At 40.3% G+C, this 23,305-nt stretch overlaps 2 protein-coding genes and 1 long non-coding RNA gene across 3 annotated transcripts; all 3 read left to right on the top strand.

Annotated features, from left to right (window-relative positions):
* Positions 1-1,831: 1,831 nt before the first annotated feature.
* LOC142946442 (potassium voltage-gated channel subfamily V member 2-like) lies at positions 1,832-5,388 on the top strand. The gene is made up of 2 exons (XM_076087717.1): positions 1,832-3,642; positions 5,101-5,388. Exons 1-2 carry the CDS (start codon positions 2,386-2,388, stop codon positions 5,386-5,388), a joined length of 1,545 nt encoding a protein of 514 aa, XP_075943832.1. The 5' UTR covers positions 1,832-2,385.
* A 2,600-nt stretch (positions 5,389-7,988) lies between these two features.
* LOC142946701 (uncharacterized) lies at positions 7,989-9,321 on the top strand. Its single transcript, XR_012953117.1, has 2 exons — positions 7,989-8,020; positions 8,214-9,321. It is a non-coding gene; the product is annotated as an uncharacterized LOC142946701 (long non-coding RNA).
* Positions 9,322-9,689: 368 nt separating this feature from the next.
* On the top strand, positions 9,690-17,091 carry LOC142946700 (N-acetyllactosaminide beta-1,3-N-acetylglucosaminyltransferase 3-like). Its single transcript, XM_076088161.1, has 2 exons — positions 9,690-9,840; positions 14,447-17,091. The coding sequence occupies exon 2, from the start codon at positions 14,457-14,459 to the stop codon at positions 15,591-15,593; it is 1,137 nt and encodes a 378-aa protein (XP_075944276.1). The 5' UTR covers positions 9,690-9,840; positions 14,447-14,456; the 3' UTR covers positions 15,594-17,091.
* Positions 17,092-23,305: the final 6,214 nt, after the last annotated feature.

Below are 23,305 nucleotides of genomic sequence, written 5' to 3'. Positions count from 1 at the left end.
GACTAGGCCTAGAGTAAAGGATTCTTTAAGTTGTTCATTACAATTTGATGCTCTGTATGTCCTCAGGAATGTCAAGATCCTAAAAAGATCCTAAAATCCTAGATCCTAAAAAGAACACGAAGATGGGGTCATAAAACATTATGCTCTCAGTCTTATCTGCTCTGAGTGTGTCCAGACACACGGTAACTTGAGTGTTCAACCATAAAGTGACCTTTAGGTTAGATTCCTGAAAGAAGTGTATTAGTTCAGATTGTGTCAGACATTTCAGTTTATAATCTCCGTGGGTGTCCGCTACACCAGTGATTCTCAACTGGTGGGTCGCGGACCCGTTTTCAGTGGGTCGCGGGCCTTTGCCTGACAAAAAGAAAAAAGAAATGTGATTTTATTTTGAAGGGCATTTTTTATGCAGCGGAATTATTCCAGCATTTACGGCACTTGTTCAGCATCACATCACTTGATGCAGCTCAGCCAATCAAATATGGGTATTCTGACAAGTTTCCTGACTTGAGTGACATGTACACACACAGTGACACACAGGGCTGAGACGAGGAAAGAGACAGCAGAGCAGGACTATTGAAGTGAGAGTTGTGAAAGTCAAATCATAGAACGATTTCCAAAAGAAAAGAATGGCCAGAGAGACCAGAGTCATTCGACTCTGACTGGACAGACTTGTATAGGTGAATTCTTCCAACACTAATTTCTCTTTTTAGAAGATGAAAAAAATATTATATTGTGGCTTTTTCACTTCACCCTGAATGAACTGAATTTAAAGCTGCAGATCATTTCAGTGAAAATAATTGTTCTTAAATAGAATTTCGTTCCGTAATTTATTTTTGAATCCAGCCTTTATTTTACTTGAAATAAGAAGAACATTTATTCATGTATTTCTATGTATTATTTATAATCCATCCAGTTAAATTTGAAAAATGAGAATAATATTTGTTAAAATATAATTGATGTGTACTTTCTTTATTTGATTTGGCAGTTCTTTACTACACAGAGACGTTACTACTACTAGACTTCTTGAATATAGATATACCCAAATTATATATATATATATATATATAATTTGGGTCGTGGGTCGCAGCTTGTCTTAAGGGGTGATGGTGGGTCCCGCAGCCAGACCAGTTGAGAACCACTGCGCTACACCACCCTTCAATAAAGGTCTCCTTGGACAGCTCAGCCGTGTTGACGGATGGAACATTTGAAACCATGGTGTGTGTGTTGATCAGATATAAATTGAGTGACTCGTTTTACTGTAGATATTGATGTACATCTTGTTTTGTATACATCACCCTGTTTACTGTACAGCGTTCTAGGATCCTCCGTCTCATGAGCCAACGGTCTTGCAACATCTGCCACACTTCCTCTGTCCTTTCCTCCACTACCTCTGCCTCTTCCTCCTCGTCTGCTTGTCATGGCCTGATACACTGTCGGCTCAAGTTTCTCGGGTTTGCGCTGACGAGACTTAATCTTTGCTTGTTCTCTGTTGAACTGCTCCTCAGTGTGTTCAGGGTGTTCCAGTATGGTTTCGAGGTCTGCAGTCTTCCATGTCACCCAACTCGCTTTGGTTTTGGTGTGATGTTTGCCAGGCTCATGGATGGAGGAAAAGCTGTCCTACAGAGTTCGATCAGGGCTGTTTTAGGCATCACCGTGGTCGTATTTAACACACTGCAGGTTGATTACAGCTGGTGTGAATGACGCAGATGTTTTATGATAATCATGTTTGAGCATTTCAATCATTAGTCGTCTTATATTTATGTTCATATATTTGATATTTTAAATATAGAAAATAAACTCCACTTTAGAGTGAGCAATTCATGCTTCATCTTTAACAAGACTAAAAGTATTCCTTTAGAATAATTAATTAGCACTATTTAAGACCTATGAGAGTAGTATGAGGAAATGAACAAAGACAGGAATGGAAGAACATGTTATTTAAAAAGAGCAATAAGAAGAAAACATCATCTCAACATACAGCCTCAGTTAGCCCTCAGTCTCGTCACTTCAAAATCCTTAAATCAACTTTGTTTCCTAAACCTGCCTCGCCCTATATTTACGACTTCTTAAGGAGACTTGGAAGGGCACCAGTGAGATTAAACGGATGAAATCCTTTGCTCATCCTTGATCTCCTTGTCTGATGAATCAAATGCACATATGTTGTCTGCACAGTAACAGTCGGAGAGGGGAATCTCCTCCTGGCTCTCTGGACTACAATCTCAGCCACAACTGAGCCAGAATAAACAGGAAGAGCTTCTATTCACCGGGATCTCGGTTCCCGCAGGACCAAGCACCGTCTTTCTGATGCCAAAATGTTGCTGTAATCACTTCCTGTTATGCTTTTTGCCCCCCTATTTTTTCTGATTCTTTGGCTTCCTGCCTTGAATGACCGTCATGACTTCAGAGAAGGCTAAACTGCAGAGATGTTTTCAAAACCGTCGCTCGACTATCAACTGTCTATCAAACGGTGCAAAGGACAACAAAACATTTTCGTTTTCTCAGGAGAAAAGAGTTAAAGCATGGACATCTCTGGAGAATCTGGACAGTCCTGATGTCAAAGCAGAGGAGAGACCCAAAGAACAACAGAGCATCAGTGTTAACATTGGAGGAAAAGTGTTTCACATCCCCAAACAGTGTGCCGTTAACTATCCTAACACCCGGATTGGCTCATTGGCCCTCTGCAGGGACACAGCAAAACTCCTCACGCTGTGCGACGATTATTCTGTACGAAAAAACGAGTTCTTCTTTGACCGTGACCCTGCCTTCTTTCACCACATCTGCCATTTCTATGCAAGTGGAGTGCTGTGGGTCATACTGGAAATGTGCCCCGTCAACTTCGAGGAGGAGATTGCATACTGGGGCCTGAGCTTGACGGACACCCAGCGCTGCTGCTGGATGATGTTCGAGGAGAAGCTGGACGAGGTGAAAGACTACCTGAAGGTGGAGCGGGAGCTGAAGGCAGAGATAGAGGTAAAGTATGACGAAGAGTGTTTCAAGGACATGGTCTTTGGGAATATGCGCAAGACTCTGTGGGACCTTGTGGAGAATCCGTGCTCCTCAACTCTGGCGAAAGCTTTCACTGTGCTCTCCAACCTTTTTGTGCTCTTCTCCATCGTCGCAATGAGTCTCAACACTGTTGAGGAACTTAAAGTGTGTAAAATCAACGGTAAAACGCACATGGAATGGGTGGAGATCATCACCATTGTGTTCTTCACCTTTGAATATTTAATTCGCCTTGTCACCACTCCTGACATGACAACGTTTTTGAAGAGTGGACTCAACTTCATGGACATGGTGGCAGTCGTACCTTATTTCATCCAGATCATCTTTGAAGTCTTGACTGACGCTGATAACGCGAATGCACAGGAAGACCTCAGGGCCATGGCCCAGGTCAGCAAGCTCAGCCACGTCCTCAAAGTCGTCAAGCTGCTGCGAATCTTTCGGATCTTGAAGCTGGCTCGACACTCTACTGGAATGAGAGCTTTTGGGTTCACCCTGCGGCAGTGTTACCAGCAGGCCTCTTGCATTTTTCTCTTCATTGCCATGGGAATCTTCACTTTCTCTGCTCTCCTCTATTCAGCCGAGAGGGAAACCGAGGGATCTCCCATCAGCAGTATTCCATATGCCTGGTGGTGGGCTGCAGTGAGTATAGCTGGGAGACTTTAATCCACTGTAATATTTGTTTTCCAATATGACATCACAGCAGTTTGTTTCACTGGTTACAAGCTCTTATATCTCATGCTAGCTGCAGAAGTTATTTGGTTAAAAAGAAAACCTGTAGGCTCTTCCACAGAAAATACATGTTTTAACTTTAAAATGATCGAATCCACTTGCTTTTATGAATCGTCAGGCCCAAAACTCTCAGACGCCGTATTTTATATTTGGTTGAACTAGAAATGCTCTTTTTTTTTTCTCAAGAGCATCTCAAGATAAACCATACGCTTAAAAAATACCATTTATGTTATTTATGTTGTTCGCTGACGTCTTGATGTGGCCGTGTGTTTCCAACAAATACAACTGACACTGTGAGTGGGAAGCCAGTGAGGGGATCTGAGACCCGTTTCACCAAAGTTCCAACATGCATGCAATTTCTTCTTGGGTTCATTTTGACATGTTTTCATGCAGGGGCAATCTGAGTGTGAGCAGTTCTCGTTACTTTCTTTTGTGAAACAGGATGTTGCTGCTGCACTTGTGACTTCTTCTGTTTTGTTGGGGTGCCTACATGGAGGGAGATAGAATATAAGGAACCTTAGGTAGTTAAGTGTTTAGCAGTTGGTGGCACCATGTGTCATGGAGATAGCACGTCTGTGGAGTTAGCAGTGGAATTTTCATCAAAAGACTATAAACATTTTGTAGTCTCATTTAGCCACTTAAAAAACACCTTTTTAAGATGTAAAAGCTCCAAAATCCACGAGAGGGGTATTTACTGACATATGCTATATCATAGGACAAAACGTTAAAATCTCTTAAACTTGTGTTAACCTCAGACCGTACAGACATCTAATCAAAACCCATTCAAAAAACCCATTGACTTTGAAACCAGGGAACTGGATGTGCAAAAAATGCTAACTAATCTCCAGGGTTTATGATTAATTCCTGAACCAGTCTATAAACTTCAACTTTATTATTATTTACTGTCAGACCTGACAATAAAGTAGTTTTGTTATGTTGGTTATTCTGACAAGTGTGGCTGGAGTTTTTACCTTTTAAAACGTTAACCCCCACTTGTCCCCATAGTGGCACAATTTATCAACAGGGCAAAATTAAGACTAAACCAGTAGCATGGAAATGTAATCACAGACCCCCTCTCTTGCTCTGTGGTGGAGAAGGAAAGTTAATAATTAGCAATATTTCAAACCAGTTTGCACATCTTACAGGCTGATTACTGGTAAATCCTGCTGTGTCGACTATATAGAGATAAGAAATGTTCTCATCAGTTGGCGGAGCCTCTGTTGTTGTGCCACCAGGGTCTTGTATTACCTTCAATCAATTAAATTCTCTTTTAGCTTATTGTTCTAATTATTATGAAGAATCATATTATATTCAAGAAAATGTTAATGAAAACTGAATAACATGGGACTGTTCACTTTTCTCTTTCAGGTCAGCATCTCCGGTGTGGGCTACGGGGATGTGGTACCTGTAACTGTTGTGGGCCGCATTGTGGCCTTTGGCTGCATCTCATTTGGTATCATCCTCAATGGTATGCCGATCTCTTTCCTTTTTAACAAGTTCTCTGATTACTACGCCAAACTAAAAGCAGAGGAGTACAACATTAAGTCAGTGGAGCGACGCTTTCAGCTAAAGAGGCGCCTCCAACACAGAATGGACATGTGTTTTCATTACTCGGAGGAAGGCAATAGCAGAGAGAGCTGCGACTTTCCGCGCTGAGTGAAACTTAACATGATCAATTATTGGGGGGGGGGGGGGGGGGGGGGGATACCAATCTTGTATCCATCCAGTGAGTATGAAGCTACAGTACCCAGTTAGCTTAGCCAGCTAGCTTCTCATTGGATCCTGTCTTTGCGCTAAGCTAACCAGCTGCTGGCTGTGGCCCTTTATTTATTGTACAGGTATGAGGTTGGTATCCTCTCATATCCTCCAAGAAAATGAAATGTTTTGCCAAAATGTTGAACTTTTGCTTTAATTGTATTAGGTTTAGGTAGGCTAGTAAACTTACAATATAGTATATGTTTTTAGCCACGTGCCGGACAGCTCAACAAGCTGTAAACACAAAACCAATTCCTATTCAAACAACCAGCCGACACAGAGCAACATTAGCATTCTTTTAAAGTTGTTAGTCTAATAATCTCTTGGAAATATTTGCTGCGAAATCAGAAAGTTGCCAATGTCTGTTGTATTTCCGTCATTTTGTGCTGGGCCAACAGAACTGTCCGCATCTAAAAATGCTGCTAATGAGAGCGTTGTGATTAAATGAAAACAGTAAAGTAGTGGGTAATAGAACCTATGAACTAACCTATGAGCTAGAGGACGCTCAGTTAATGTCTTTGGACCCAAAAGCAGAACTCTGTCATGATCAGGTATTAAATATTCAAACTAGTCAGAGTGGAGGCATCAGCAACTGGGCCAGAGTGTCACAGTGGGTAAGAGCAGAAAGAGGCAGCAGGGCCAATGGCTGTGAAGCAGACTGACAAGCACACAAATAGAGTTTCGCTGAGGCATTAACACCATGGTTGCTAGCTGACTGGAGCGTAGAGCCAGGGTAAATATACTGCAGGAGCTTGATGAGATGGATTCGTCTCAGGTGTGCAAGTTACACAGTGGAAAAGAGTGCCACTTCCAGACAACCACAAACCAACAGAACACACAAAGGATTGAGAAACAACATGAGGAATGAGGAAAAGCCACATCTGGGACCATGATACCAAGCTGGAGTCAAACCTGTGACATTACGAAGCAGAGTGACGCAGCACCACTGGACCAGGATCCACCAACATGTGTTTTTATCAGTACTAACTAATAATGTGTATTATTCAGCCAAAGCCATGACTTCATTTTAGTTGACTTTACTGACTTTATTTTCTGTAAGCATTTCCTGTTTTATTAATTAAATAATGACTTATGATACGATGATCAATGTCGGATCATTATTTTCAAGTTACTGATAGTAGACAACCTGCTTTTGTTCTACTCTGTTTGCCCTCCAGTCTATCATTGAGTTGAGTTTAACAGTGAGATATTGTCTGATATATCATTTTCATTTCTGGATCTTTCCAGGTGATCTGACAGTATGATTATTGGTAATACGAATGAGCCATTATCACTAGTCTATAATGAATATTCAATCAGAGCTGGCCGTTAAGGCTGTGGCCGCATTTCGTCATTGGCACCTTCTCTCAATTAATCAAAGTGTATTATTTAATTTTTGGAGTTGACTCTATAGAGCTCTATAAAAGATCTTTTAAGGTATGCAGTGATTCAGTTGTCATAATGGCCACCGTAGCATGTAAACTAAGGTGCCATTATTAGTCAACTCTGGGCATAAAAGACAAATTGTTATTTCATTCGTGAACTAAATAGCCTCTAAATCAAGTCATCAAAATTAATGCAGCAGAACCAGATTTCTCTTTTTCCCCACGCATTCTTCTTTGTCAAAATCTGGTGCCTACATTACCCAAAATGCAACGTGGTCGCCAACAGTTTGGATATTCCAGTCTGTCATAGTAGCGGCTAATGTAGCCTCAAATAGAGATGGTAAACTCTTTAAGTCCACACAACCAGAATTTTCTTTTTATAATTTTCAAACTTGTAGTTAAAACATCAAATGACCCCTTGTGTCCTATGTAAGCATCGACGTTCAGGTTTTTAATTACAATGAATTTATCACAGCTTTGATCATTATCTGGGGTTTGTAAAAGTCAGACATCTCAATGATCCTATCAGCTGATCATCACTGTAAATATTATCTTCACTAGTTCAGATACCATGAATAAACAATGACCTGAGAACCAAGAAGCCACGTTTTGTTGTATAGCTCCAATCAAATACAGTGATTGCATTGTCTCAAGCAGCTTCATGTGCCCACCACACAAATTGTTCCAGACCTAGATCATCCTCTCAGTAAAGCCAGACCTTCCATTTGTCACAATTTGGCTCTGAGCCTTGATGCCGCCCTGCTGTCCTCAAAACATGCTTGATATTTGAGAGGCGCTGTGTAAATGTATACATTGACATTTCAGCAGTTTATAAAATACATTAAATCGTAGTGTTTCTGAGTTGTATCTATATTTCATTACAGTGAAATACAGTCCAAAGAAAGTTAAGCCTCAGTTCTTGTTGCTGTCTTGCTCTTGTGCACTCTGCGCCTCCTCTTTTTCTCACTTGGCATGTAGCAATGCTGCTTAAACAGCACAGCTGCCTTATCTCTTTTTTTCAAGTGTGGTTCTGCTGATAAGTTGTAAGTAATGATCAGCGAATGGGATGTGGCTTTATTTATTATTTATTTATTGGGCAATAATACCCATGGCCTCACTCTTTAAGAGCAGAACTTCAGATCACTGTGGTGAGACTTTTCATGGTGTACTTTCATGCATTTAACACACTTTATATCCCACATCAAAACATTTAACCTGCTTTCTCTCATAGTAAAGTAAAGGCCCCTAATAGTTTTAAGTCACTTGCTCACTCGTTTACTCGCAGTTCTTCTATTGAGTATGTTTTTGTCTTTTCTACCCACGGCTCCCTCCACCCCACAGCTGCGGAGGATGATGGGATGGGAGGCTACAGCTAGCCCAGCTTTAAATACAGACAACAAAGAGCAGTAATAGTGGAAATGTCTTCTCAGGGCTTACATTTGCAGCCAAATGTTTTTGTACTTAATGGGATGTTGAATGAGGCACGTTGATCTCACTCTGTATTGTCTTTCATTCAATATTTTTGAGCTCTATAAAAGCCAAGGGGAAGCAAAACAAATGCTCGAACAAACGTTTTGAGTGTGTTTGTTAAGCCATTGAAATACCACACTCAATTATCAGTCACCTGCACACGGAACGATAATATACTGTATTTATTTACAATTCAACAATACAACACAATAGGTTCATGTCACCCTCAGTTAACGTAATAGCGTCTGATGCTGTTATAGACAATAAGCACTTTCCATTTTTGTTCATCTGCTATACATGCTATATTTACAGCATGCTACAAGTGAAAATATACGCAATGGTGTTTTATACTTAGCACATCAGTGTGCAGTTGGCATGTGGAAAGAGATATTTATATGGTGTTTGTGTGTAAAGTTGTGATGCAGAAATACCATTTTTAGAAGAGTTTATATTCTTCATTGTTGTGCAGTGTTTGCTTTTGCAAGAGATGTAAGATGTTATTTATTTTGTTTTTATATTTTTGTGTAGCATTTCAACAAGAGCGCTGTAGTTTCAAAAATGGTGTTTTAGCAATTGCAAAAAAGTTTCTAAAATGCTTTATATTTTTTTCAGCATAAAACCAAAATGATGCGTCCTTCTTCCAACTAGACTCATTTAAAACCTAGTAATAAATGATCTCATATCAAAGGTATTTTAGCATTTCTGGCTTGCTGTAGTGTCATCCTGATCTCACCACCTAACCCTCTTCCCATGAAAATACACTACCATGGCCGGGAACCTGGCCTTGGTGGAGGCATCGGCAGACAGAGAAGGAGGACATCTGCGAAGGGAGGGGAGGAGAAAGACGAGATAATGTGCATATATACTCTGTTTTAACTATTCATTGTTGTTAGACCTCCGAACTATCCGTGGCGAAAGAGCTCTATCCATTCAGCTGAATTATTATTAGTGTCTGTTCAATAAATATGTTTTAAGAGTTTTCTCATCTCGGTTATTTCTCACCGGGAGGTTAAAAAGATTATTTTCCACCACATTGATCACTGGCAGCAATTTCATCTTGCTAACATCTTGTTTTTACTGCAGCAATTATGTGACTATTTGTTCTACACAATGTGGTTTTGAGCAGAAAATGAACTATTTGGCCAATTGTGTGATGTAGGTGAGTTGCTGTGGTAAGAGTTTGGACAAAGTACCTTATGTATAAGTAAATGCTTGTTTGCAACTGTTAAAAAATAACTATAAGTAAAAGTAGGCCCTTGCCACAGTGTACAAATACTGCTTGACTAAAAGCACAGAAGTAGGCTGTGATATCAGTAAATATGGGCATACGCCCACCTAAAGAGATAGACAGGCAGGCAGATGACGCTCTCCTGCGGGTGGACTGAACAGCAGAAACTGGCACCGCCCAACATGCCGACAGCGTTGACATGCTGCTGCACACTGGAGTGATCATCACTGGAGCTACAGAGACACACGAGAGGAACTTTCGCCTTTAACGGTAAGCAGCCTACTCTTAGTTAATTATACAAACAACGTCATATAGGTCTAATGCTGTTTGTACACTTTACTATAGATAACACGTTATAACGTTACGCACTTCTCCGGGGAGTTTCCGGTTTAAAGTAACGGGACATATCTATGATAGCCAAACAGGAACATCTTTATTTTGGTCAAGCTTTGGTCGATACATTTTTATTACATTGAATTGTGACTGGCCTCCTTGATTGGCTACAAGCCCATTTCAGATCAACGCTCGGGTCGAAAAAACAACGCCTCAGACAGAAAAAAAAGTATTTTAAATCCGTCTTGTTTTAATCAAAGCTTATATTTTAGTTGTTTATTCACGGTTATATCTTGCAGAGACTGGTCTATATGACATCGTTATGAATATACGTTATGTGAGTTAAACAAAAATCACATGATCCTTCAAAATACGACTTCCTGACAATGTGCATTATCCTGATAAAAGTCTGCCAGTACAATGTTTTATGCTGGCCGAATGATTCTGCCCTTAAACCCGACGATGAATATTATTATTCCATTATATATTTGTGTGGTTATTCAAAAACCTGGGGTTTATGGAAACAATCATTGTCTTTAGCTACTTACGGAAAAGTACAAATACATCGATGGAAAAATACCCAATTACAATAAAAGCAAATCCCACTTAGCCAAACTATGGGCCGGGCCCTTCCAAAGGTACATCTGAGGGTTTCTTCAATGATTAATGGGAGAGGAAGAAGAAAAAACTAAAGTACTGCAGAATAAATCTGTTTTAAATGAGACTGTTTTTGTTTCCACTTTCTTGTGTGGGTGATACAAGTTGTACAACAGATTACAGTGTCATTACCTGTCATGATTTTATAAACCCTGTGAAGAATATAGCAGAAACTTAGAGGAAGAACAAATAAGAATGAAGTCTTTTTTCAGGACTAAAACTGTACGTTAAAAACATTTTTCAAAAAATATTTGTTGAAAAAATGTCCTTAAATTATCAATCATCATGAAGCTGAATTGGCCCGATCAGTGTTGGCTGTGCTATTATTTGTTATATTATTGGATTAGTATTATTACTGATGCATTAACCTGTAAGCAGCATAACAATGTTGTAGCTGGTCAAGAGGGAGCTCATTTTAAGTCTAAGTCTTTCGGTCAGTGTCAGCGAGAGTCTATTTGTGATATTCGTCCCTCTAATCAATTTCACCATAGATATTTTATGGCAACTTACCGAGAAGCCAGATAACATTTGCCTTCATTTTTCATGTGTTCATTTAGAAACAAAGTTGTATGACTAAATAAGAGGGAGGGAAACGCCTCATATAATAGCACAGGAAATGAGCTAAATCAAGACATCTGATAGTGGTAACAAAAAAAACTGTATGGTGTTGTAGTCTATTATACTAGTACTGTAATATAGACATAACATATGCTTTGTTATCGATTTGATTAAGAAAATAACCCACTTATTAACATTGTAGTATACAATAGTATAGTCCACACTTGAGGCACTCCCAGCTCTCTTATTGACCTAGATGTGGTAGATGTCAGTTGTGTGTTTTTCTGCAGGATATCCTCTTGTTTAGTTAGAGAGAAGTGAGTGTTAAGTCTAGGTGTGTGATTTGATATTTTGACAGTGAATGTCATATTTGGTTAGGCCTTTCCCTTTTTTCACGCTTCGCTGAATGAGTATTTAGTTTGTTCTGATGATCAAATACCTGACTTCATCATATATGTAACATATTCCACCCAATTTAGGAGACATGAGAGCATTTGGTTTGTTTCCACCCTCTGTACTGTAATAGTGCAGCATGTGAGGATTCTGCAGGCAGATGCCAATCCACCTCATGTCTGCTCTGACGCTCGGTCTGCTCGCTCCTGTTGGCCTCTGCTTGTTATTCAAGCAGTAAGAGGAAGTACACGGAAGCTTATTTACGGGCATTCACCCACCTCATATTTTAAGACAAAGCTCAAACAGTAAAAATGTTTTCATTTCAGATCCAACTCTTATGTTTTTGGAACAGAAAGGTCTCTTTTTATGCATAGTTTTTAAGAGAGGCAGGTCAAGCACCATATTCATATTGTAGATATAAAATTAAGTAAAACTCTACAGTCTATATTTCTTGACTCTGACTCAGAAACAAATCTTTTGGATATTTAAAACCGCCTTCAGACTCTGTTGCAGCTCCAGTAAATAATTTGTTAGTTGAAATAATGCTTCACTCATCTGCAGAATGAGCAGGAAGTACAATGTTAACTTGCACGATATTGGCTTAGGACAGACCAACAGACGAACAAAGTACTCTGGTGTGTGCTAACTTAAACTGGTGCTTTCTAAGTTAACAGCGGAGTTGGATGTTTGAGTTGGAGCGGATCAGGTGCACTAAAAGTGTCACAGCAGCTGCTTTGCTCATAAAAATGATGGCTGCACTGTCTCATTAGGTTTCCACTGTCTACCCCTTTACAACAATATATAATGCCCATACACTCAGCAGGAGCTGTGTTTTTACCTGTGTTAAAGTAATTTAATGTGTCCACAGTTCACAGTTTGATGACACAGTTACAATGTAGTTGTTCAACACTTATGGACCCATGATTATTCGAGGACAAAGGGACATACAGCCAAATTGAGTTGATGACTAATACAGTCCAGGTTCTTAATGGCATTCTAATTCTGATGATTAAGAAAGTGAAACCTTAAACTTCCCTAATATTCATTATGTTTTTCTTCACACCCTTCATAGACAGGAACTTGATTCATTTGTTGACAGCAAAGCTTGTGAATTGATTTGACAGCAAATGTTAAGATTTGTTGAAACAATGTGAACAATAAATCAAACCAGTGCTGAGAGGAAACTTTTATTAGACTACATGAAAAGCTATTTCATATAGTTCAAAGCGTTGTTCAAGGTGTACTTAAACTACTTTGATCATTTGATCACATTGTGAATAATGTGTGAGCACATTGCCTACTTATACATTAAGCAGGAACAGAAAAACATGCGTCTCTTTGTGTAGTCACGTGTTAAATGTAAGTCCGATATTCAATCATCTTTAAGTTTTGTTTTGGTCCACCAACTCATGAGAAGAGTTTCTGGGTTAGTTTATCGTGATATTTAATGTTTGTATATCTGCTGGTTTACTTTGCACTGATCAGGTAGCGCACAAATCTATGAAACTGTGGCTCCCCACATTTATTTCTGTTAAATTGATATAGTGTACAGTAGTGGCGGGCCGTGCATTTTATACCTGGGCCTTCACTGCTGTCCTGCAGCTGAAACACAGCTACGGTTATTATTTGTTTAGTGTAAAAATGAAGCCAACACCTATAGATACACTATCTGCCGAGAGTGCGTCTCCTCTCTGCTCTGACTGCAGCGCGAGGCTTCTGTGGGCGGCGGCGGAGGGGCTCACGGCAGCACCCGCTGCTCGTTCACGACAGTGCAGAACGTATGTGCTTTAACGTCAAAACACCAGAAAATTCTCCAATAACACCAGAACAAGTCGCTAGATTTGTCACTAGTAGCTTTTGACAAAAAAAAGTCGCCATGAGGGTTTGGAAAGTTGCCAGATTTAGCGAGAAAGTCGCCAAGTTCAAAACACTGGCACCTGAAAACACTGGCAGAGCAACATTGGACGTAACAATGGTTCCTATCACATATAAAACCAAACAAAAATCTTCATAAAAACAAGTTGTACAAATAATAATATATAAACAAGCATATTAAAGCTACTGCAGATGTAAAAACAAACGCATTTAACTTACCAGAGCTGCTGTTCACTATTTAAAGACAAAGTGCATCCTCCTTTCTTTGTTAACAAAGAGTTTAATCCCACGGTTGTTCAGTACATCCGTGCGTTTTAGTTCCAGTAAGAAGTCCTTCTCGATTCATGGACGCCACTGAAGACAGTCGAGCCTCCCCAGTTGTATTTCTTGAATAGGTTTTAATGCGTTTAAGGGCTAAAAATGTCCGCTGCACAGAGGCAGCAGATATTGGGATTGTCACCGACCAACACGTCAGGTTAGCCCACTAACCAATCACGTACTTGTAGGCCAGCTAGCAGGCTCTGGCATGTCAAAGAATACGCCCAACATGTCAAACTAAAGATCTGATTGGTTGAAGACTATGACAATCAACAATATCGTCCCCATTCACTTAACCTGCACATGGATGCACGTGTGAGTCTGCAGGCCTGGGGCCTCTGTTCTTACCTAGAGACACAGAGGTGAAATCTGATTGGATAAAAGCTCTACTTAAAACAAGCTGCACTGGAAACAGAGCAACTGAGGAAGACAGTAGCTGTGCAATGAGAAAATAAGATAATGGGAAAAATATTTTTATAAATTATAATACATGTAGTGTATTTAAGAAAAGATATTAAATTATAAAATAGCTATAACTTTGTGATTCTGTTTAGGCCAGCAGAGAAGGGCTTGCAGGCCCTGACGGACCACCACTGGTGTACAGTAGTACAGTGCTGCAATGAGTGCAGCTGTGATATCCTTAACCTTAATTCACCTCAGCAATTATTAACTAATTTGGTTATTAGTTGTTTTATGTCATACTGAGATGTTCTGATAAGAAAACTTTGTTTTGTCACTGCAGAGTTTCAAGGATGAGAAACATCAGGGCAAGAACTTTGCTGGTGGGAGCTCTTGGTCTACTGGTCCTCCATCTCTGCAAAGATTTTATTGACCACAAAAACATTCACCTCAACATAGATGTGAAAGAGGAGAACATTCAAGTAAGGCAACCCTCCACAAATAACTCCTATGTGTACTCCTGGCCAACATGTCAAAGAAATACGTCTGCTGCCAACATCACAGGCTTCAGCTCTCTTTCTGGTGATATAAAAGACTTTCTCTATTATCGACACTGTCGCCATTTCCCCATGCTGCTGGACCTTCCTGACAAATGCGGAGGAGTTGATAAATCTGCAGAAGTCTTCCTTCTGCTCGTCATTAAAAGTTCTCCTGTGAACTACGACCGCCGAGAGGTGCTGCGTAAAACCTGGGCTAAAGAGAGGTTACACAATGGTGTGTGGATCCGAAGAATCTTCATCACTGGAACGATGGATACTGGATTTGAGAAAGAGAGACTAAACAAACTACTTGAGCTGGAGCAACGAGAGTACAATGACATCCTCCAATGGGACTTTAATGAAAGATTCTACAACCTCACCTTGAAGCAGATACTCTTCCTGGAATGGATGGAAAGAAACTGTCCTAACGCTCGCTTCCTGCTAAATGGTGATGATGACGTCTTTGCCAACACAAACAACATGGTCGTGTATCTCCAAAGCCTCAAGGACAACGACGGAGGCAAGCACCTCTTTACTGGCCATCTGATCTACAATGTGGGGCCCATTAGAATGTCAGGGAGCAAGTATTTTATCCCAGTTCAGGTACAGGAGTCAGACTCATATCCCTCCTACTGCGGTGGTGGGGGCTTCCTCCTGTCTGGCTACACAGCTTTGGTCATATACAATATGTCCCAGTCCATTACTATTCTCCCCATTGATGATGTTTACATGGGGATGTGTCTAGCTAAAGCAGGACTAAGTCCTTCTTCTCATATGGGTGTAAAGACGGCAGGACTGCACATTCCCTCCAGCACACTCGATGGATATGATCCTTGCTATTATAAAGAAGTTTTACTGGTACACAGATTCCTTCCAGCTCACTTGTACCTCATGTGGCACAGAATAAATGATCCCAATCTGAAATGTGGTCCCTCCAAGAAAAAGCTTTAGCAGGACCAAACTGTAACTTAAGGTGGTGACAGAGCATGTTGACACTTTGATTCCTGCACCAGCTCTTAGATTGTGAGTACAGGTATGCCCTTCACTCCATCATGAGAAAACGGTTGAAGGTGTTTTCTACCACAGTTCAGCTGCAGGCTTCGGCGCGGTCAAACAGAACGTTTTTTATTCTCAATGTCATCACTGCGGGAGAGCAGTCAGCCTTACTCAAATGAGCACTGCAGTTGGAGGTGTAGTTTTTTTTTCACATTCTGTGTTGGTGAGCAGCTTTCATTGCAGTCAAAAATGGGTTTGCAAAACTTGCTTCATACTCTGTTTCATTGTTGGCTACATCTGAGCTGACAGATACATAAGACCGACAAATGACCCTGTAGGAGAGCTGGAATAGCAACTTTTCATTTTTGGCTCTGACATCTCTGTCGCTGTTTATTTCCACTCCCGAAACATGACAAACACACACTCACTTCCTTCTCACCTTTAACCCCCAACCTGACCTTGCGTCACCATGGTTACTCTCTTTCCCTTAAAGGGAACCCGTGAATTATGTCCTTAAGTCCACCACAACCCATTGTTATTTATGACTGATGTCTTATCAAATAATTGCCTCCATAACCATCCAGCAGACATGGAACATTAATATCATATTTATGGCCAATTGTTCCTCGGAGCTGTTGGGATGGATGACATCTCTCACGTTACATAGGATAATAACACATTCAATAAAAAATATTGATTAATGTAGCTTTAAGCTGTTTGTGAAACCAAAGTATGCACAAATATACATCATGCTTAATGTCATCTTAAAAAATGAAAAATCTAAACCAAAGCTGCGGACATTAGCATGTCTAGCTAACTATCTCACCAATGTGACAGCCGCTCTGCTCAGTTCGTCCTGCTGTTGCTCTGTTTTCCTTCTCCTTGTTATGGACCAACCGGAGGTTAATCAATCTGCTGTACGCTGGTAAAGAAACAATACCCAGCTCTAGGTGTGACTGATGCAGGAGGATAGTGTATACTGTCTTGTCCACAGTCTTACAAAAATATCAATAAAAAATCCTCAAGACTAATGATGTAATGTTAGTTCACAAGTAAAAACTTTTTTTTTAATTTAAAGATATTTTTGTCAGTATGTGCCTGTATATTTGTGTTCAGAAAGAGACGAATGTATGTTAGTGTGCCTTACGTCAGTGCTTCTCAACCAGAAACCACTGTTCAAATGCTCTTTATATATTTATAAAGCAGCACTAACAACTCTTGCAAGGGGTCTCCAGTAAGAATTCTCATGTAAAATTGCTGTATGCTTTTAGGACTCTTTTTTAAAATCAGTTTGTTGTATATATAAATATCCAAATCTATTTTATGGTTATGCTGCTAAGAATGGGTCGTACTGCATATTGGGATATTTTTTTATCGTTAATGGCTTTGAGATGAAAATGTGTACCGCGTATATCAAACATGTATATAATATGAATAAAAAAAACAAATTTCAGTGTGCATAATGTGTTTTCAGACCTTTTCCAGAGCACACCTGATGTGTACATATGGATACACACACATAGGCGATAGCCCTGCGCACAGTTGTAAACATTCCAACACCATTAAGTGAGTTTTTGCAAGTGACCTAAAATTAAAGGGAAATGAATGTGCAGCACAGATTAAGGACATGGGACCTCTTTGTATAATACTGCTAGACTGTATGAAATTCCTGTTTGACAACGAGAAAAGAGACTTACTGACCGAGTACCTGAGAACTGTTGCTCTTCTCAATAAAACAACCACAAACTCACAGTAACCAAAGGAGCTGAGTGTTTCTTTCTCCTCAGTTACTGTGCAAAAGCATCCGCCATGTGATTAAGATCCAGTACTCTGACTTTGAGCAGGCCATTAGATGCATGTAGCTAGTTATATACTTTAAGGGTTATTCTCCAATTAAGATACTGGGCGTTCTCGACCCATCACTTTTGCCATTCATGCAGTTTACTGCTCAGTATCTCCTCCTCATGCTACTCTTCCCATAACCTCATAACGTATTCCTTTTATTTCTATAGTTTTGTTTTGTTGTATTAAGGTGTAAATTCCTGTTTTATCTTTGAGTTGCTGACAAAATGCGAACCGAGACGTGGGCAGGAGTTCAGAGGCTGTGATCAGATACTGTGTATCAGATACTGGGTGAGTTGCACAGTTGAAGATAAACACACCAACTTCCATGAGTCATATATCAGCAATGTAGAATGGAACACAATTAGGTTATTACCGTACGTGGTGGTGAAACAAAATAAGAGCATTCTGAGAAACCTTATTATAATAGTCTTATGTGGCAAGGAATGACACAAATGTTCTGTTTGGGCGGTGAGCGTTTACACCACATTCCATCAGTTTATGTTTGTGTGAGTGCTTCCTGCTGGAGACAATATGAGAGGAATATTATCTAATGGCTCAGTCTTGTTGTTCCTCCTTTAAGAAAGAGATATGTTGTGTGGCTTGAAACTGAAAAGATCCAGTATTGTGATTTGCTTTTTTTGGGGTACTTTTTTGCAAATGTTTAATATAAAGTGAAGGCCATGTGACTAGAGCTAAATACAGCTTGAGGTTGAAAGCCCCCGCTGAAACAGAAACATTTAATAATAGGAGTTGATATGCAGAGAACCTGCCCACTATTTTTCAGTTTGATGAATGTGAGACCTCATTTCAGCAAATGTAGTTGTCTCATACTATTCCCCGTTTTCAAATGGACATATTTGCGGTAGAACCAGATGAAACCATGTTATAACTTGTGTCCAGCTATTGTTTACTTGTAGTGAGGTGAACGTGATAACCTCTTACTGTTTTTTATATTGTTGGATTTTATAGATATTACACTGTATCTCTGGAATTTGTATTTCCCTCTAGAACAATGATGCCTCACACCGGTCAGAGATTTAAGTGAAATTTAAATAAAAATGAAAGGATGACTTATTTGGGGATTCAGTGAATTTACAGCAGAGCGGTAGGGGTGTGTATAAAGTATGACTGTGGGCTCAAAGGGGGATATGGAACCGTGTTGTCCTCTTGTTTCCAAAATGTGTTACAGTACTAAATTACTTCACAATCTACCCACAGGTAATTCACGTGCAACATACAGACCACATGGCAAGTCAACTGCACCTTGTACCACTTTTACTTCCACTTTTACGAATGTATCTTGTCCAAAATATGTAACATTTTTGGACAAGCAGCTCGGCGCAAAAATAAAAGCACATATTTGAGGAATAACATTACTAATGACAATCGCAGTAGTTGATTATTAAATGTTTTATCTCTTTGTATTTTAGCACTAATGGTATAGGATGGATGTTTTAATTTGGTTTTAGTACCAAAGGAAACAGGGGGAGTCATCTGGTGGACAAAGAGTGTAACTGCAAACTAAATGAAAAAACTAATAATAAACAGGATTAAATTAAGGTCTATACAGTATGTGCCAATTTAGTTTTAAGTAAGATAATTCCCTCTCATCTGAAATGTTGCATACAAGGTTTAAGGTTCAGGTTCATCTTTATTGACTGAGGAAATTCAGTTGAAGACCCCTCCACGCTTCACACACACACAAAAGGTATAAACAAATATTTTTATAGTTTAAAGTAATAAATAAGAAATAGAAGAAAGTGCATTAAAGCAGCACTTAAGGAAAAAATTAATTGTACTGCATTAATGAAGAAGTTCTGTCTTATGTGTATAAACACATAGAAAAACTGGACAATATGTGCAATATCAGTAATAATATGCAAGCTATAGTGCAATAGACTTGAGGTAGTAGTGGAAGGACATTTTTCAGAAATGATATTGTCACGGCACAATAACTGTCCCACGTGGCTTTCCTGCAGCCAAGGAGCACCTGAGCGGCCACCATCCCTTTATTCTAGCGCCATCTGCTGTAACCCTCCGATATCGCAGCTACAGTTGCACTGCGCATGTGCGTCACCATACAATTAGGAACAGGTGGGCGACGAAATGTTTGAAGGAAATAAGGACCTTCTATTTTCCCCTTTATCACGAGGTTTTGCTTTCAAATTACTGTCCGGGCTGGAACAGGACAGTTGGAGAGGACGTCATCAGTGTGCGACGAGACCAGAGAAAGAAAGTTTGGTGGAACATTTGTGGAGTACGAGAAGAGAGCATCATTTGTCGGTTGAACAACAACTGTACCGTGAATGCAGATATCATGGGTGATAGTTCAGATGGCGAGAGTGATAATATGCCATGGCAAGAAGCTAACAGAAAGAGGAGAAAAGGGAGCGACAGTTCAGGCCGCTGCGGAATTTATTTTGGCGAGGAGAGTAAAAAGGTGAAGGCTACTAGATCAAGTGTGGGGAAGGAGGATGACACAACTGAATGGAAAGTTGTGATTGCGTTTAAGAAGGAAGGGGCCCATTATCACCCGTTAAAACTGACAAAGGCAGTAGAGAAGGAAATAGTAAAGATTAAGTTTGCCAAGTTTTTAAGCAACAGGCGACTTTTGATCTTTGCAACAGATCAAAGGCAACGAGAGAAGATCCTCAGAGCTGAAACTTTGAATGGAGAAAGGATCAGCTGTCATATTCCAGGGAGCGTTTCAAAGCTGAGAGGTGTTCTACAGGATGTGCCATTGTCAGTCATTATCAAAACTGATAGCCTATCAGTGCTGCTTGAGTTTGAAAGATCTTGTCTTGGTCTAGGACACAATTCAAGAGACTGCAAAAACAAAGCAATTTGTGATGCATGTAAGAAGTATCATCCGACACCACTTCATGAGAACCGTCCATCTGCGGCTGCAGTCCCATCTCCTTCTCATGCCACGCAAGCAGATGAAAACATGTCTTGTCTCTCTTGCTGTGTAGACAAAGGCGATGGTGGGAGGACATCCATGATCCTGCCTGTGTGGATTTCTTCAACAACCACACCTGAAACAGAGACCTTAGTGTACGCCTTGCTGGATACACAGAGTAGCAACACCTTTGTAGACCAAGAGATAGGTAGAGGGATGGGGGCACGTTTAGAGCCAGTCAAGGTAAAGCTCACCACTATGATGGGAATAGATTCCATTGTACAGAGTGAAAGAGTTAGTGGTCTTAGAGTTAGGGGGTTTTCTTCACAGAACTTTATCAACCTACCACCTGTCTACACCAGAGACTTCATTCCACTTGAACGTTCTCACATTCCTACTCCTGAAACTGCTAAAAGGTGGAAACATCTGAACAGATTAGCACAGGAAATACCAGAGCTAATGGACTGTGAGGTTGGTCTCCTAATCGGCTATGACTGCTCCAGAGCGTTGGTGCCTCGACAAGTCATCACAGGAGGTGATGAAGAACCATATGCTGTCAGAACTGATCTGGGCTGGAGCATTGTTGGCAGCTCCTCACTGGTGGCAACGTCAACAGAAGTGACAGGTTTGTGTCATCGTGTATCAGTTAAGGAACTTCCACTATTGACACCAGCCAGTGTCATCAGAGAACTAGAAACAGACTTCAAGGATACTACTCCTGGGGAAAAGAGCATATCACAGGATGATATACAGTTTCCACAACTACTGAATGAACGAACGCATCAGAACACCGATAGACATCTGGAAATGCCACTCCCCTTTAAGACACGCCCACAACTGCCAGAAAATAAGCGGCTGGCTCTGGTGCGGTTGAAGCACCTCAAAGGGAAATTTGACAAAAAACCCAAGTTCAAGGATGACTACGTTAAATTCATGGAGTGCGTCTTCAAGGACGACGATGCAGAGAGAGCTGAATGCCAACCAAAAGCAGGAAATGTTTGGTACATTCCTCACCAAGGGGTTTATCACCCAAGAAAGCCAGAGAAGATTAGGGTTGTGTTCGACTGCTCTGCCAAATATGATTGTACATCTCTGAATGATCACTTACTGACTGGACCTGAATTCCTGTGGAAAAGGGACCTTGTCATACCAAACTCAACTCCAGAGCTTCTGATGGGTGATCCTGAAGTCAAGATGACACAAGTACCACAGACATAGGTAGTAAAAGAGAGATTTAAGAGGATCTCCAAATGGCATACAGCACTGAGTGTTGTTGATCGGATCCAGCGACTCGCAAAGAGAGTCAAACCAACGGAATCCATAAACGTTGAAGACAGGAGAGCGGCCAGTGTAGTGCTCGTGAAACTGGCACAAGAGGATGCCTTTAAAGAGGACATGCAAATACTGAGTCATGGCAAATTGCCACATAGTCATGCATGGTTCCAGCTTGACCCAGTATTGCAAGATGGTGTCCTCAGGGTGGGAGGGCGATTAAAGAATGCTTCCTTATCTTTTGACTTGAAACATCACTTTCAGACAACGCTGGCACTCTTCAAAAGGAAATGTGAAGATTGGAGATATTGTCATTGTCAAAGAGGAAGGGATTTCGCGCAATGAGTGGAGACTTTCAAGAGTACTTGATGCTTGCAAGGATGAAGATGGTCTCGTGAGAAAAGTCACACTACAGATAGGAAATAGAAAGCTAGGGAAAGAAGGTTCACGACTCATTCCTGAACGTCCTATTCATAAATTTGTCGTGCTTGTGGAAGACAACTCAAATGTATTTCAGTAGGACAAATATTATTTGCCTACCTGTGTGGAAAGGTCAAAGTATCAGGTTGACATGAAATTGTTTTACAGTTATCAAACATTTGGTTCTGAAAATGACTTGTTTTATTTGAATATTTGCATATAACGGTCATCATAAATCACAGTAACTTGGTGGGAGTGTAACTGTCAAAGAGACATGTATAATTGTGTATTCTATTGAGTTTATATGGTACCGTATGTGGTGCCTCAAGGTATCGTATTTCGTCATGTAACGTCGTAGAGTAACGGGCCACACCCAGAGTATGTAGAGTATATGACCGTTGCATTGTGGGTCGTTTGATGGCACAGAAGCAGAGAGGGGTGAACGACCCCAGATTAAAATGATTCTGCACGTGGTCCAAGAGGTGCACACAGTAAAGTGTTAATTTGAACATATATTTGTGTGTATTGTTGTTGACCTGCCTTTACGTTTACATGTGTTGCATTTTTTAAGATTGTAGTTTGTAGTTTATGTCATTATTAATGTGCTAATATGTGCTAGAAACGTGTGCTAGCAAATGTCCGTTTGGCAACGGACATTTGCCTGAGAGACTCCAGGAAGAGCTCGCAATTTATGTAAAAATGTTTATGGTTTGTTTGTAGTTTTCATGGTGTCTGAGGTAGAGAGAGAGAGCGCGAACGGCAAATAAAGTTCATCAAAGACATCAGTATGAAGCGTCGCCATTTTTGCTGGACCAGTGTAGCTACAGTAGTAATGCATGTTTGATACCTTAATTTTTTTGCATTAAATCATACTGGGATGTTTGCTGAAATAGATTGGATGTGGCACAGCCCTACCTAGAAACATTTTCCACCAGCCGCCACTGGTTTAGACAAAGTATCGTATGTATATAGGTTTTGAGCAGAAAATGAACTATTTGGCTAATTGTGTGATGTAGGTGAGTTGCTGTGGTAAGAGTTTGGACAAAGTACCTTATGTATAAGTAAATGCTTGTTTGCAACTGTTAAAAAATAACTATAAGTAAAAGTAGGCCCTTGCCACAGTGTACAAATACTGCTTGACTAAAAGCACAGAAGTAGGCTGTGATATCAGTAAATATGGGCATACGCCCACCTAAAGAGATAGGCAGGCAGGCAGGCAGGCAGGCAGATA

This window comes from Anarhichas minor, unplaced genomic scaffold (assembly GCF_050575085.1).
Source record: "Anarhichas minor isolate MPS153535 unplaced genomic scaffold, ASM5057508v1 ptg000010l, whole genome shotgun sequence".
Classification (NCBI taxonomy): Eukaryota; Metazoa; Chordata; class Actinopteri; order Perciformes; family Anarhichadidae; genus Anarhichas; species Anarhichas minor.
This window is presented reverse-complemented; position numbering and strand designations above follow the sequence as displayed.